This window comes from Myotis lucifugus, unplaced genomic scaffold, assembly GCF_000147115.1.
Source record: "Myotis lucifugus unplaced genomic scaffold, Myoluc2.0 scaffold_27, whole genome shotgun sequence".
NCBI classification, from domain to species: Eukaryota; Metazoa; Chordata; class Mammalia; order Chiroptera; family Vespertilionidae; genus Myotis; species Myotis lucifugus.
In genome coordinates this window covers 4,304,048-4,319,307 of record NW_005871075.1, presented here as the reverse complement: position 1 = coordinate 4,319,307, position 15,260 = coordinate 4,304,048, and the positions used below count along the sequence as shown (strand labels likewise).

The window sequence follows — 15,260 nt, the reverse complement described above, 5'->3', positions numbered from 1 at the left end:
CAGAGGGAATCATGGAATAGAGTAGCTTGTGGCAGCCAAAAGAAAGGATCTATTGGGCAGAAGTAGATGAGAGTAGAGAAGTAGGTGCAGTAGCGAAGTAGGTGAGCTCTAGGAGCATCTTCTGTGCTGAAAGATAGGGAAGTCAAAAAGACTTTTGAAGAGGAACGATGTAATCAGACCGCATATTTCCATGGGGTAGAAATGACTTTAGTGGTGAGCTTACTGATAGTCTAAACTTCTCTTCTGCCATTTGAATCCTTGTTTTTACAACCTTAGCACTATTTACGTTCTGAGCTTTGTTGTGGGGCTGCTCTGTGCATTGTAGCATGGTTAGCATCCTTAAATATCAGTGGCATCCCTGTTCCCATTCATGACAACAAAACCTGTCTCCAAACATTGCCTAGTGTCCCTTGGGGGACAAAATTATCCCCCAGTTGAGAGCTACTGTTTTAAGGTTAAGGACTATTCATTGTTTTCCATTGCCATTTCTGTTGCCTGAATCCACTTTTATATTAGAACTGATTTATTGACAACTTATACCAACTATTAGAATCTTAATATTTGTGTTTGTCCTTAAACTACAAGGTGAACCTGATTTGGCTTCTGGCTCAGATGTAAATGGAAGTACAGAGTCGTTTGAAATGGTCATTGAGGAGGCAACTACAGATTTAGCAACTAAGCAAAACTCTGGTAAGGTTTTAAAAATTATTTGCAGTCTTTTTAAAAAATATTTTTTTATTGATTTCAGAGAGGAAGGGAGGGGGAAAGTGATAGAAACATCAATGATAAGAGAGAATCATTGATCGGCTGCCTCCTGCCTGCCCCCTACTGGGGATCGAGCCTGAAACTCGAATATGTGCCCTTAACTAAAATCAAACCTGGGACCCTCCAGTCCACACTCTATCCACTGAACCATACCAGCCAGGGCTTAACTTTTTTGTTAAGTCATCTGGATGTCATTTGTCCATAAAGGACCTTGTAATAAGAATTTTCTAGCAAACATTTTTGTATATTTAGAATAGTCAAATATTATTAAAATATTATTTAAATACTAGAGGCCCATTGCATGAAGAGATTCGTGCAATAGGCCTTTCCTTCTCCTGGCTGTGGGCACCGGTTTTCTTCCGGCATCCGGGACCCAGGCCTTCATTCTGGTCGGAGCCTTCAGTCTTCGCGGCTCTAGACGGAGCCTTCAGTCTTCGCTCTGCTGCTTCGCCCCTACGTATTCAAATTAACTGCCATCTTTGTTGGGTTAATTTGCATACTCTCCTGATTGGATGGTGAGTGTAGCAGAGGGACAGTTAATTTACATATTTGTCTATTAGGTAAGATGACCTGAGAATAGTGACTTAAGTTTTGTATTTCCTTTGTTAAATATTTCAGTTAATTCTCTCATCTTGTAGATATCTTGCAATTGGGTAAAAGACCACTTTGAACTGATGAAAACTAGTACCTTCTCCTCAGAAGCATGTACATACATCCTCAAAAAACATTCTTTTCTATTTCAAAGATTCACTGACACTCCTTCCCTCTCCCCCTAGTTCTCTCTCCTGTTCAGCCGATTGGTGGGTGAGAGGAATCTATGAAAATCCATGGACCTCAATTAGAAACCCCGGTCAGTTATAATATCTAAATTTATGCATGTCTAATAAGTTTACATGTCCTTTTATAGTTGCCACAACAGAAGCAGATTGGGTTCCTCTCGAGCTATGCTTTGGAATTCCACTGTTTAGTTCTGAATTAAACCGGAAAGTTTGTAGAAAAATTGCTACCCATGGCCTTTGCAGGAAAGAGAGGTAAGGGTTTATGTTCATTGTCATCTTTTCATCTATGAGACTTTTAAGTCAGTAATATTTGATATATCTTTCTTGTATTTTATACATGAACATAGCAATTACCTGTGTATATTTGTTTATTGAATAAAGTTTGCTAGTTTAAGGGTTTTGATATATTTTCAAAATTAAAACTTTTATACCTCAGAAATTAGGCACATACAAACATTTTAGGCACATGTTTTGGTTAATTATAATTATATTTACGTAGTTACCCAGATTTGGTGAGGGTGTGGTAAACGGAGAATGCTCATGAGAGTATGAGCCTGGTTTTTTAAAATATGTAAATGTCTGTAGAGAATTTTTCTTGTGGACTTCTCTTACTCCACAAACACACACTCAAGTTATGTTATCTTAATAGTGATTATGTCTTGTGGTGGAATTATGGCTGACTTTCAAAGTTGTCTTCAATTTCCACATTTCCTAAAATGAGCATTTATTACTTATCAGAGATGACATGTAGGTTTTCCCTTATGACAACTCTGATCCATTGGTCGTGGCTGCTAAGAGGTAGTATTGTAAAGACTCTGAGACTGACTGGGTTAGTTAGAAAAGAGCATCATTGAATCTGATGGTCATAGTGGATAACTTGGAAAGGTGATATCTACTGATCTGTTTTACTTATCTAGGAAAACAGAGTTGGATAATAAATCATTCATTTAACTGGCTTAATGTAGCTTATATCAGAAGATTAAAAGTGCTTAGTTGACAAGTAATTTTATTTATGTATTTATTTATTTATTTTGGTTAATCCTCACCTGAGGATATTTTTCTACTGATTTTTAGAGAGAATGGAAGGGAGGGGGAAAGACAGAGAGAAACATCGATGTAAGAGTGACACATCGACTGGTTGTGTCCTGCACATGCTCTGACCAGGGGAGGTATGTGCCCTTGACCAGATTCGAACCTGGAACTCTTCGGTCCAGTGCTGATGCTCTATCCACTGAGCCAAACTGGCTAGGGCGACATGTAATTTTTAATAACTGTCCTCTGAAAATAAAATAAGATGAATAAAATAGAAATGCTATAGCTTTGAAGATTGTCACTATAATTGTTACCTATTTATATATTTGAAAAATATTTAATTTGGTGGGTTGATGTATGTTAAATATGTCAGACTTCATCCCTCCAAGTGCATAAATTTTTATTTAAAAAGGTTTATTTAGTAAACATTTATATTTGCTAAACCTTATAACAATAAATTTTAATTTTGGTAATTTATGATGTTTTATGTCAAAATGGTCTTTTTATGTACTGTTACTCCCTATTATTAAAAGAGGCAACAATTTCATTGATGAGAGCCATTGAAATTGGTTTTTAAAAAATGTTAGTGTGATTAATCAGGATTTATATGCTGATATAAATGTTTTGAAATTAGTAAAATTAAACTGTTGAAATTAGTAAAATTAAACTCTTGTCATTATATTTGTACTAAACTTTCCCCCCTTTCTTTCAGCCTTCAAAACCTCTTACATTCCAGTAGAAAACTTTCTCTACGAGTCCTTAACTTTGTTCACTCATTCCAGGTAATAAACCAGAAGATCCAAATGTTATTGGTGTAGAGCTTTAAATACAAAACACTTCCATGTTTGCTTTGAATCTCCACTGCAGTAGACATGAAATAAGCATTAATTTAAATTTATACCCAAAGACACCAAGATTCAGGAAGTAAACTGACTTGCACCGAGCTCATGAGCCAGGTCTTCTGGCTCTAAAGCTTGAACTCTGTTCTGTGCCAGTGCTTCATTCAGGAGTGTGTTCAGCATGTTACAGCCATGCATCATACAAGGTGCTGGCTCTTGAGTCTGGTACTCCATTAATAACTGCAGGGAGCTCCATTGTCTCTGTGGTAGTGAAAGCCAGTGCTCTAGACCTTTTGTGTCCTGTGTCCCCATCCACCTCCACCCCCCCCCCCCCCCAACACACACACAGAGGATAGAATACCCTAGATTTAATTTGTAGATAAACTAGAATGGAATATTTCTGCTCAGAATATCTGATCTAATAATTTGAAATTAATATTTTAGAGTTTTGTTTCATTCATTCTTTCAATAAATACTTGCGTTTACTCCATGCCAGACCCTTTACCAAGTGCTGGGGAAACAATGATCTCTAAGACACTAGAGGAGCCTAGAGGGTTGTACGAGACACTACTCAAGTAAACGTCGATTTCAGTAGGTACTTTGAAGGAGTTAGGATCCTTCAAATCTGATGGATTCCAAAGCTAGACCTACTTTAAATAGGTAGAGATGCTATATAATCTGAAACCTAAGGGATGGAAAAGAGTATTCCAGGCAGAGCTTAGCAGGCACAAAGGTCCTGTGTCAAGAAAACAGAAGGCCAGTGTTGCAGAAGCCTCGTGAAAGAGGGGCAGTGGCAAGAGGGGTGGGGAGGGCCTTCTAGAATGTATTAAAGCATTTGTGGTTTATGCTGAGTGCATTCAAGATTTAAACAGAGAATGACATTATTTCTTTAAAGATTAGTTACTGTTTAGAGAATAAATTAAAAATGGGCAAGCATAGAAGTAAGATTAGTTTGGAGACCACTGTAATAGCCCAAGTGAGAGATTTCAGTAGCAGCCTTTCTCATTAAAAAAAACCCCTGAGAGATTTCAGTAGCAGCCTTTCTCATTAAAAAAAACCCCACAAAAACACAATTTTGTAGGTATCCACAATACAGGTTTGTTTATTACACATATATACTGTTACACCAATAAATTATATATATATTATAAAACATACACAAAATAGAAATTCTTAAAGGATGCAATAAGTAGATACAAGATTTTAAAATTTTCATGGTACCATACCCCACTTTGGAGTGAGTACCCCACTTTGGAGGCCATTGGCCTAAACTGGCAGTGGCTGTGGTGAGTTAGGTAAATTATTTTGGGATCCATGTTGGAGGTTGATTGACAGAACCTGGTGATTAGTTAAATGTGAGGAAATATTGAGGGTGTGATAGGAAGGGAGGAATCCGAGAGATTCTCGTATTTCTGAGTAGCTTGATGTGGGGAGTAGGGGACACGGTCAGTGTGGCACGTGTGGTGCAGCATCTGAGCGCGACTGTCGGGCATGCTTGAGCCCGGAGTTCTCGGGGGAGGTCTCTGCTGAATATGTGCCTGTGAGAGCCCTGGGAGTGGATGGGCTCTTCTGGTGCTAAATGCTGCGTGAGGGTTTTTAGAGATTGTCTGAGAACTAATCTCTTCTTATACCAGAGTCTCACAGCCTAGTATTTCTATTCATTTCAAAGCACTTAGCATAGTCTAACTTGTGGTAGTCATTTCTGCATATGTTAATACCTCTCATTGATTATTTTGGGTTTGTGAGGTAGGTCTTTGCATTTCCATTAGTACTTTGCATTCCATAAACATTTCTCCGGTAATCAAGGTCTGTTTTCCTCATTAGCTATAGTAAGTGGTTTGGTAACATGTAGAATACAGAATTTTTCTCTTGTTTCTTGATCTTTTAGGAAGGTGCTTCAACACTGGATATTCACACAGAGGCCAGCTTTTCAAGTTTGCTCTCCCAGTCATCCCAAGCAGATCTGGGAGTCCCACTGCCCGCAAAGAACTTAATATTTAAAGATGGCATCTTATCAGAATGGAGTGGACGGTCACCTTCCTCACTGCGTATTGCTAGTCTCCATTTGCAATGATTTGGTTACACCATTTGTTGCTCACACTTTCTGCCTTTTTTCTTTCTTAAGGTTAGCTTTATAGTGCCAGCCACTAAAGAAGCATCCTGCCGCTGCCGTGCGATTCATGCTTACCTGATGTTTGAAGTTTGGGGGACACGTTCACGGTTTCTGAAGTTTTCCTCATCGTTGCACCTCCTAATGCAACCAAGAGCTTTTTAGCAGCCTGCACTGTATTTTTTACCTTGAGACAATCTGCATTTCTTTTATAAAACAGGATATACTTTATAGGCTTTATGATGACTGTTATGTTTATAAGCGGTCACTATGAATATTGCCGTGGTAATTTTATATGTTAGGTTATCAAACGTAAATCTTGTTTAGTTTTATATTTTGTTACCTACTCTGTAGGGGATCATGGGAAGAGGGGAACTCTTCCTCTGCGAAGGCTTCTTGGTACTTCAAGTAGCAAAACTATGAAACATACACAGCCAGGACTGAGAACTGATGTGACGGGGCATTAAGAACTCCTGTGGCTGTCTGTAAATTATGTAGATCAGTTGGACATTGTTGAAGGTATGTTAATCAGCATAGTTCTGTGTAACTTACCCTTGATTTATAAGGTCTTAACTCCGACTCTGACTCTACATTGACATCTCATGAGAAGCTTTGGAAAGCATTCTATTTTTAAACAACATTTATATGTGGACTTCTGTTGTCACTCACTTTGGACTTTATATTTTCATAGAGTCTTTCTGGAAAAATAGAATTTATTTTCCGTTCTTGTAGCTGTGGCTGCTGCACATTTTCACTGTGACTTATTTTTTGTTTGTAGTTTTACCAATTAATTGTTATGAAATTGAATTTGATGTTCTCAAACCAAGGGTTATGATTTTAGGTTAGAATTATATAAGAGAAGCATTAAAGCTATGTCTTCTGATCAAAATACGTTAGTGAAAAGCCTACTTTGAAGACATTCTTAGGTAGTTTGGATCTTAAATTTATGTGAATAGTTCGGGGAGGAAATGATAAAGGAAAATTGAGTATTTCAAAATGTTTCTTAAGTCATTGATTCTTTTAGTGTCTCAAATATTAGAATAATTGGAATCACTTTTTAGATTTTTCAGGTTACCTTGGGAAGTTTGTGCAGTGTTATAGTTTAGTTTAGCTCTTCTCCTAGGATAACGGTTTGCTAGTTTAAAACTGTAACCAAATGAACTGATCAAAGAACATATATCTAAAACACTTAAGGCATTAGAAAATTTGGGAATGCTAAAACCTAAACTTTCTTGCTGATAATTTTTGTTATTTGTAGAACTGATATTTGTGGATTTTAACATACTTCTGGAAATATATGCCTTTTTAAAACTGTTAACATAACCATGCATTCAGCCCCATGGCCTACCCACAGAACTGAATCTTTTGGAGCAGGTTACCTGTGGCAAGTCAGTGCCGTGTTTAGGTAAATGCAGTTAACTTTTAGTTTTCTACTTTCTCTCTTATATGAGGTAGAAATCAGTGTATCTTATAAATGTTTGTCTATAAAAGGAAAAATACATACTATTAAAATTATTTCTTATGACTGTGAATCATTCATTCCCCCCAATAATTGATATTGGACATTCCTAGTGCTATTAGGTATGTATGTAACTTACAGTTTTTCAACCAAAAGTTGAAAATATTTCATTTGATCAGGGCTCTCTAATCTCATTTGCTTTGTTTGAATTAACTGTAGTTATTTTATTTATTCCTGTATTACCAGTCTAAGTCTATTGTAGTGACATGTACACTAATAAAGAATCAGATATTTGTACTTGTTGGCAGTGAACCCAGTTGTTGGTGAATTTAAAACTTAAAATGTGGGAGTGATTTGCTGCTGCATTTCCTTTGAGAAATAATGGAAGAAGAAATAGAACCTAATCATGATCATGAATTTTAGGGGAAGTACTGAAAAAGCATGTGGCGCGCTCTGGTTTCTCCTGTGAATAAGGAAAGATTCTGGTTCCCAGCTGAAGACCTCATTTTTAAGGAGGGCAGTCTGCTTTTTTATTTTTATTTTGTTTTATTTTTTCGTTAATCCTCACCCAATGATATTTTTTCCATTGATTTTTAGAGAGAGTGGAAGGGCATGAGGGAAGGAGAGAGAGAGAAACATCTATGTAAGACAGACACATCTATAGGTTGCCTTCCGCATGCATCCTGGCCAGGGCTAGAGATTGAACCTGCAATCCAGGTATGTGCCCTTGACCTCGAATCGAAGCAGCGACCCTTTGGTGCACAGCCTGGTGCACTAACCACTAAGCACCACTAGCCTGGGCAGCCAGGCAGGCGGTCTGCATTTTAGAACTGTTAGCAAAATGTGCAGGCTGCTTTGTGCTTTGCTTTATGAATTTGGCTTTGTCTCATTTATATTTTAACTCATGTAAAGATGCATCTCTTAAATCTTATAAGTATTGATCCATTTCAACAAAAAGGTAAATGTAAAATACAGACTTTATTATTTGCCAAAGATGATTTGTGAAATAATTTTTTTGCAGATGTTTAAAGTAATTTCATTGGCTTTTGCTACCTCCCATTTCTTTCCCCCTGTAATGTAGCTTAAACCATGGCAAACATTCCTTGGAAACTAAGAGAAAAAAGATATCAGGAAGGACATGGAATTTTGTGTGACACAATTTCACCTCTCAAGTGGGTCTAAAGAGCCGAAACTTTGTTATTAAAAAAAGATGATCATCTGATTTCCTTTCTTTTAAGTATGTAATCAGATGATTTTGTGGGTTTTTTTTTAAATATTGGTTTCTTTTATTTGATGTATTTAGTTTTCTGTTATCTTTCTCTTTTATGTTCAGTGTTTCAAATACAGTTTGTATTTAAAGATTTTTAAAGTACCAAAATTGTAACTAAGTACAGTGGATTGTTTTCTGGTATGATATTAAATATGAAATGTATAAAGTGTTGTCAATTTGATTATTGACACATATACTATGTTTACAAATAAACTGGTGGTGATCAATTACTGAGAAAATGTGTATAATCTTCTGTAAGTCCCTTTCTTAATTTTAAGTACAACCATGCTGCTGTGGCTTTCCTATACATTTTTTTAAACAACCGTTTTATTTTATAAGAATTTCACATTTACTCTCTATCCCCTTCCCTGAGCTTCCCCTAATGTTAACATCTTATGTAAACTATAGCACATCTGTTAAAACTCAGATATTCGCATTGATACGCTATTTACTAAACAGCAGACTTGATTTGGTTTTCACCTCTTTTTCCACTAATGTTCTTCAGTTCCAGGATCCAACCCAGGATACCACATTGCATTTATTTAGTCATTAATGGTTCTTTAGACTCCTCCTACCTGTGACAGTTTCTCAGTCTTTCATGACCTTGACACTGAAGGGTACTGCTTGGTGGTTTGAAGGGTGTTTTGATATTTGAGGTGATGCTGTGTCGGGAGGGACAGCACAGAGGTGATGTGCCCTTCCACACTGTATCGTATCATGGGTATGTGGTGTCAGTGGGCAGCGCTGGTGATGTTCCTTCTTTGGTTTAAGGTGGTATCTGCTAGGTTTTTCCACTTTCCTTACTTTCTTTGGAAGTGAATCATTAACTTGAGCCCACATTCAAGGGGAGGGGGCAGTATATAATATTTACATTAGTATGTGATCCTGGCTACTTATTTTATACTTTAGTTTGAAATCCAATACTTTTATTTTATGCAAATTGTTTCAGCTTTGGGTATTGGGAACATTTGTGATCTGCTCCTAAATTCTTTTGACGTGCCCTTATTATTTTTTTTTTAAGACCGTATTCTTACTTTGTGGCACTACAAGTATTATCTGGACGCCTGCCCAGGAATGAGCTATTCCTTCAAGGATCCCTGATTCCTTTTACTGGCGACGGTATTTAGAAACCAGGATCTGGGTGATGGGTGTGCTTGTTGCTACTGGTTGTATGCCTCTTCAGTGGAACAAGCTGAGAGATACAAATATGTATACTAACCAATATAGGTGCACATCTCTGTATTATTTCTAGATCTATCTCTGTGTATATTACATAAACATTAACTTAAACTGACTTCCATCAGCAGCACAGGTTCATTCTGGTTTTGCCCTTTGCTTATTTGTAATTTTCCTTCCTCTGAGAGGGAGTAACCTGGCTCCTGTTATCTGCAATTTATTTATTTGTTCAGCCCTAGAATACTTGTAAAGTGGTTTCAGAATAGTTAAGTTGTACCCTGTGAGAAACAAATTGACCAACTAGAGTATAGTGTTTAGGTGCTTTGTCTTTAGCCCTACAGTATCTACTCAAAGTACCATTTCCCAAGTAACTTAGTTTCACTTCTTTTATTCCCACTCCTTTCATTGAGGGTATGGCATACATTTGTAAAACATTTGTCACACTGCATTCCACCTGGAGTCTGACATGCCAATTGATTTTTTCACAGTAAAATGCATTCCGCTTGGGCTTTGACACACGCATAGTCCTGTGTCCACGGTCTCAGTGCTATTCAGAACAGCTCCATGACCCTAAAAACTCCCCTGTGCCCAGCTCCCCACCCCTGGCAACCACTATCTGTTTTGGTTCCTATAATTTTGCTTTTCTTCAGAATGTCATAAATGGTAGAATTGAAGAATTTATAGCCTTTTGAATCTGGCCTCTTTTGCCTACCAAAATTCATTTTAAGTTCATGTGTGAATCACTAGCTCGTTCCTTTCCATTGCTAAGTACTTCATTGTATGGATGTGTTAAGATTTGGTTATCATTTAACATTCACATATAAACTATAATAATAAAAGCTTAATATGCTAATTAGACCGGACGTCCTTCTAGACAAAGCCATGGCAGCAGGGACTGAGGCAGAGGCGGCGGCAGGGGCCGAGCCCCTTGCATGAATTTCATGCCTCAGGCCTCTAGTAAAAACAATTTGTTTTGCTTGGGTAAATACCTAGGAGTGGGCTTACTGGGTCTTGGTAAGGGTATCCTATATAATAAAAGGGTAATATGCAAAGTAACCCTAATGGCAGAACGACTGCTCAACCAGTCACTATGAGGCACACTGACCACCTCTCGGTCCCTCCCTCCCTCCCCTCCCTCCCCTCCCCCTCCGCCGGCAGGCAGGCTCCGATCACCCAATGGCAAATGGGGAACCGGGGGCCGGTGGTGGGGAACGCCAGCAGTGCCAGGCCAAGGCTCCTGCCCCGCAGGTCCCACACACAGGCAACCCGCAGCGGGGGCGGGGGTGGAAAGCGGGCGAGAACGGGGAAGATGGCCCTGATCTAGGGACTGTACCCCCGCACGAATTTCGTGCGCTCGGCCTCTAGTATTTTATAAGAAACTGCCAAACTGTCTTCCAAAACGACTGCCATTTTGCATGACCACCAGCAGGGAATGAGCTCCTGTTGCAGTGACATCATGTGGTCGGTTTATTCGTTTCTGTACTGAGAAATGATGTTGACCATCTTTTTGTCTGCTCATTTGCCATCCACATACCTTTTTGGGGGAAGTGTCTGTTCAGATTTGTTCCCCATATTGAAAAAATTGGGTTTTCTTGTTGAGTTTTAGGAGTTAATATAGGTTCTGAATATAAGTCCTTTATCAGATATGTGTTTTGCACATTTTCTTTCTCCCATTCTGGCTTGTCTTTTCATTCTCTTGATCATTTAAAATAAGAAATCCTCCCAGCCTCTTTATATTTTGTTTCTTTTTCTTTTTTAACTTGGGGGACAAAGAATGCCACCCTCAAAAGAAGCCACTGTAGTGGTAGGTGTAGGGCATGAAGGTGTTGCAGTTTAAAAAGTTGGCATTCCTGTGGGCTTGCCCCCATCTGTCTCTTCCTTCCACGTCACTAGAGGGCCATCTTGCTCTTTCTCTCCCTGTTAGATGCTCTCTCTTCTTGCTCGGTCATTGGCTGCCCTGAGAATACTGAGGCCCAGGCTGGAGAGCTGAGGCCCACCCTGTAGGAACTAACAGCTGGAGGTGCCAGATAACCACCTTTTTGCAGCTAGAAAGCAAGTCCATTCTTGAAGCAGGTTCTGAGGGCTGCATCTCTGTGCTTGATACATTCACTAATCTCCTATATAATAAAAGCCTAATATGCAAATCGACTGACTGGCGTAACGACCAGTCACTGTGACGCGCACTGACCAACAGGGGGCAGACGCTCAACACAGGGAGCGCCACTTAGCCAGAAGCTAGTCTCACGGCTGGCGAGCTCAGCAGCAGTGGTGGGAGCCTCTCCCGCCTCCATGGCAGTGCTAAGGAGCAGTGAGCAGGCGGGCGGTAAGGAGCAAGGGGTCCCGGACTACGAGAGGGATGTCCGACTGCCAGCTTAGCACGGGGAGTGGGCCTAAGCTGGCAGGTGGACATCCCCTGAAGGGTCCCAGACTGCAAGAGGGCGCAGGCTGGGCTGAGGGACCCTCTTCCCTCCACTCCCACCCTCCCCCCAGTGCAAGAATTTCATGCACTAGGCCTCTAGTCCTATCTAATAAAGAGGGAATATGCTAATTGACCCTCACACAGTCGCAGATGGTGGCACCCACAGCCAATAAGGAGGGGATATGCTAATTTACTGCCCCACCCTCAAAGATGTCGGCATCCACAGCCAATAAGGAGGGAATATGCTAATTGACTGCCCCGCCCTCAAAGATGGCAGAGCCCACAGCCACAAGATGGTGGCACCCAGTCCCCTCAGCCCTGCCGCGCACCTGCCTCCAGAGTCCCCCAGTCCCCTTAGCCCCCCAGCCGCCCAGGGCCACCCGAGGCTCAGGTAACCAGGGCCAGCTGAGGCTTGTGCTGCTGGCAGTGGCAGAAGCAGAGGTGTGATGAGACGTCGCCTTCCCCTGATCGCTGGGTCGCCTCCCGCCCCTGAGGGCTCCCAGACTGTGAGAGGGGGCAGGCCGGGCTGAGGGACTCCCCCTCCAGTGCATGAATTTTCATGCACCAAGCCTCTAGTAAAACAATAAGAAGGCCAGTGTCTTCATTGCTGGCGTTTAAAAGTCACCCAAGTCCCAGGAGTGCTGGCGTTAGGCCAAACCAAGATGTTTACACTCAAAGCTGAGGTCCAGGCTGCTGAAGGCCTGAGGAGCTTGCTTGCTCTGCAGCCTCCTCTCTTCCTGGGGTGGTGGTATTTCACATTTTAATCCTTTCTCTCTGGGAATTCTCAACTTGCATGAGGACAGCACAGATTTTCTTTTCAAAAGAATAAAACAGAGTAGTTACAGAATAGTCACGAGGATGTAAAGCACAGTATAGGGAATGTAGTCAATAATGTTGTAATAACGATGTATGGTGCCAGGTGGGTACTTGAAATGTCAGAATGATCACTTTGTAAGTTATATAAATGTCTGATCACTGGTTGTTCACCCGAAACTAGTGTAATATTGTACATCAACTGTAACTGAAAAATAAAAAATATTTTAAAAAAGAATGAACAGAATTTGTTTATGGTTCCCCTTCTTCACTTGCCACCCCCAGCCCTGCCAACTGTTGGTGGAGTTCTCTTGGAAAACCACTTTGACAACATCTGTAGGTCGATTATGAATAAATTTCCAGAGGAAAGGAGAGAGGGGAGACAGGAAATGGAGAGAGGAGAGGGAGATCCTGAGCATCCAGATGTCCTGACAATGATTTGGTTCCTGGTTCCTGTCCCTGAGCTCACTGGCCTGCCCTCCTGGTTCCTACAAGTCTTCAGTTCTCTGCGATACTCCAGCATCCTTCCAATGAAGCCCCATTTTGGCACAGCCTTCTGAGCTGGGTCTAAGTCTCATAACAGAGGGTTCTCTTTAATACCCTAGAGGTGTGAAAGGGAAAAGGAAAAGAAAGAACAGACTCTCCTAGGCCATCAGTCACTATCCCTGTCATCACCCCAATTCAGCGTGCTTTCCTTGAATCTAGATACATTGTCACCAGAATCCTTAACACGGTGCTCCAGGCCATTGGAGTTCACACTAACTGAAACATATTTGTCATCCCTGATGTAGGGACTATTCTTGGATTATCAAATGCATTCCTTGCCACGATCCCATGATGGTGGCACCCTCACACCACAAAGGAGAAACTGATGTCAAAGCGGGTCGGTGAGTTGCCTAAGGTGACAGCTAGGACATGGCAATGCTGACGGGTGTGATCATCAAATCCAAGCTGCTCCCACCAGGCCCCACTGATGTCACATGGGATGTCACTGAGCCAGGCCTTCAAGCTGGGCCTTCAGACCATGCTGGGACTCCACCCCTTCTCAGTGAAAGAAGCTATTCCAAGGGAAGTAGCTCTGAAAATGCAACTGTCACAAAGTCCCTGTCTGAAGATGGCCGAGAAAGGCAGCATCCTAGGAACCTTAGTCACACGTGCAGTCTGCCTGCTGAAAGTCTCTTTGGAGAAAGAGGGTTATTAACGAATTCCCAATGCCCCACAGGAACACAGTGAGATACATGGGAGATATACATATTCCTGCAGTTGTTTATGTCTTCTGCATCTTTACGTTGGGTTAATTTTGTTGTTAAAATTAAGCTGTTCTCGCCGAAACCGGTTTGGCTCAGTGGATAGAGCGTCGGCCTGCGGACTGAAAGGTCCCAGGTTCGATTCCGGTCAAGGGCATGTACCTGGGTTGCGGGCACATCCCCAGTGGGGGATGTGCAGGAGGCAGCTGGTCGATGTTTCTCTCTCATCAATGCTTCTAGCTCTCTGTCTCTCTCTCCCTTCCTCTCTATAAAAAATCAATAAAATATATTAAAAAAAATTAAGCTGTTCTCCCCTCCCGGCCTATCTTGTAAAGGATTTAAACATGATTTCATTTTGCTTGGGAACAAATGTGCCAAATAAATATATTCTGAGTAGCCACTGTTTCTTTTCTAAATCCAAGTGAAAATCCAAAGTAATGAATATCTGCAAAGGAAAAATGACCTAAAATGCCTTTACTTGTATTGGTGGATTTGGGGGGTCATTTTATAAAAACGTATGCAACACACCTCATAGGGGTTGCTTTGAGAAAATAGGCTGCCTTAGAACCAGAGTTTGAGTGACAGTCAGATATTTGGGGCAATATATTAGTGATCCTCACAGCAGCCTAAGACCAAATTTGCAAGTCATTTAGTTAGGCTAATTTGCATGTAGCCTGGAATGAAGGACCCAATTAATAAAATTTTCTTTGTTCTCTATTTCTTTTGTCTCCAAAATGATTAATTGACCGAGAGAAGGAGAGAAAGAGAGCAGAGTGTGGACTGAGCCTTTAGGAGGCCTAGGTCCAAACTGTTGCTCCACCAAAGTGGTAGACATTAGGGCTTGCCCCGAATGTCCCATTTCCTCTTCTGGCCCATGGCTGGTTGCATTTCCCACCTCTTTAAAGTCAGTCCCAGCCACACAACTTGCTTTGGCTGATGAGATGTGGGCAGAAGGGCTGCGTGTCATTTCTGGGGTGAAATCTAAGAGCCAGCACCCAATTTGCTCACTTCTGTCACTTCACAAATGAGGTTGCAAAAGAGGACTTATCAACCTGAGTCCCCAGGTGAGGGCGCTGTGGATCCAAGCCCCCTGCCACTTGTGATGGATGGAAGGGAGCCTGAGTGGGGAAACCTTTGTCTTAACCACTGAGATTTGGGAAATGTCCTTGCCAATGCATATACCCTAGTCTATTCCTAACTCACATTGGGGCCCTGGGCCTAAGTGCATAACCTCTCATTTCTCAGTTTCTCCTGCCTCTGCTACCACCCCTAAAATATAGTCCCTGTTTTTCCTCTCCTGTTTGTCCTTTCTTCCTCCTCCCTCTCTCCTTTCCTTCCTTCCAAACTTCCT

At 41.0% G+C, this 15,260-nt stretch overlaps 1 protein-coding gene across 3 annotated transcripts in view; it reads left to right on the top strand.

The window, feature by feature from the left end:
• Nucleotides 1-8,493, top strand: part of FAM91A1 (family with sequence similarity 91 member A1) — a 42,481-nt gene extending 33,988 nt beyond the window's left edge. For 2 of the 3 annotated variants that reach the window (XM_023751953.1, XM_023751954.1), the window contains 4 exons: nt 586-690; nt 1,673-1,796; nt 3,289-3,358; nt 5,304-5,489. In XM_023751953.1, coding sequence (XP_023607721.1) covers nt 586-690; nt 1,673-1,796; nt 3,289-3,358; nt 5,304-5,489 — 485 coding nt within the window. Of the gene's footprint in view, nt 1-585; nt 691-1,672; nt 1,797-3,288; nt 3,359-5,303 lie in introns of all 3 variants that reach the window. The other variant, XM_006086320.3, reaches the window with a different exon arrangement.
• Nucleotides 8,494-15,260: the final 6,767 nt, after the last annotated feature.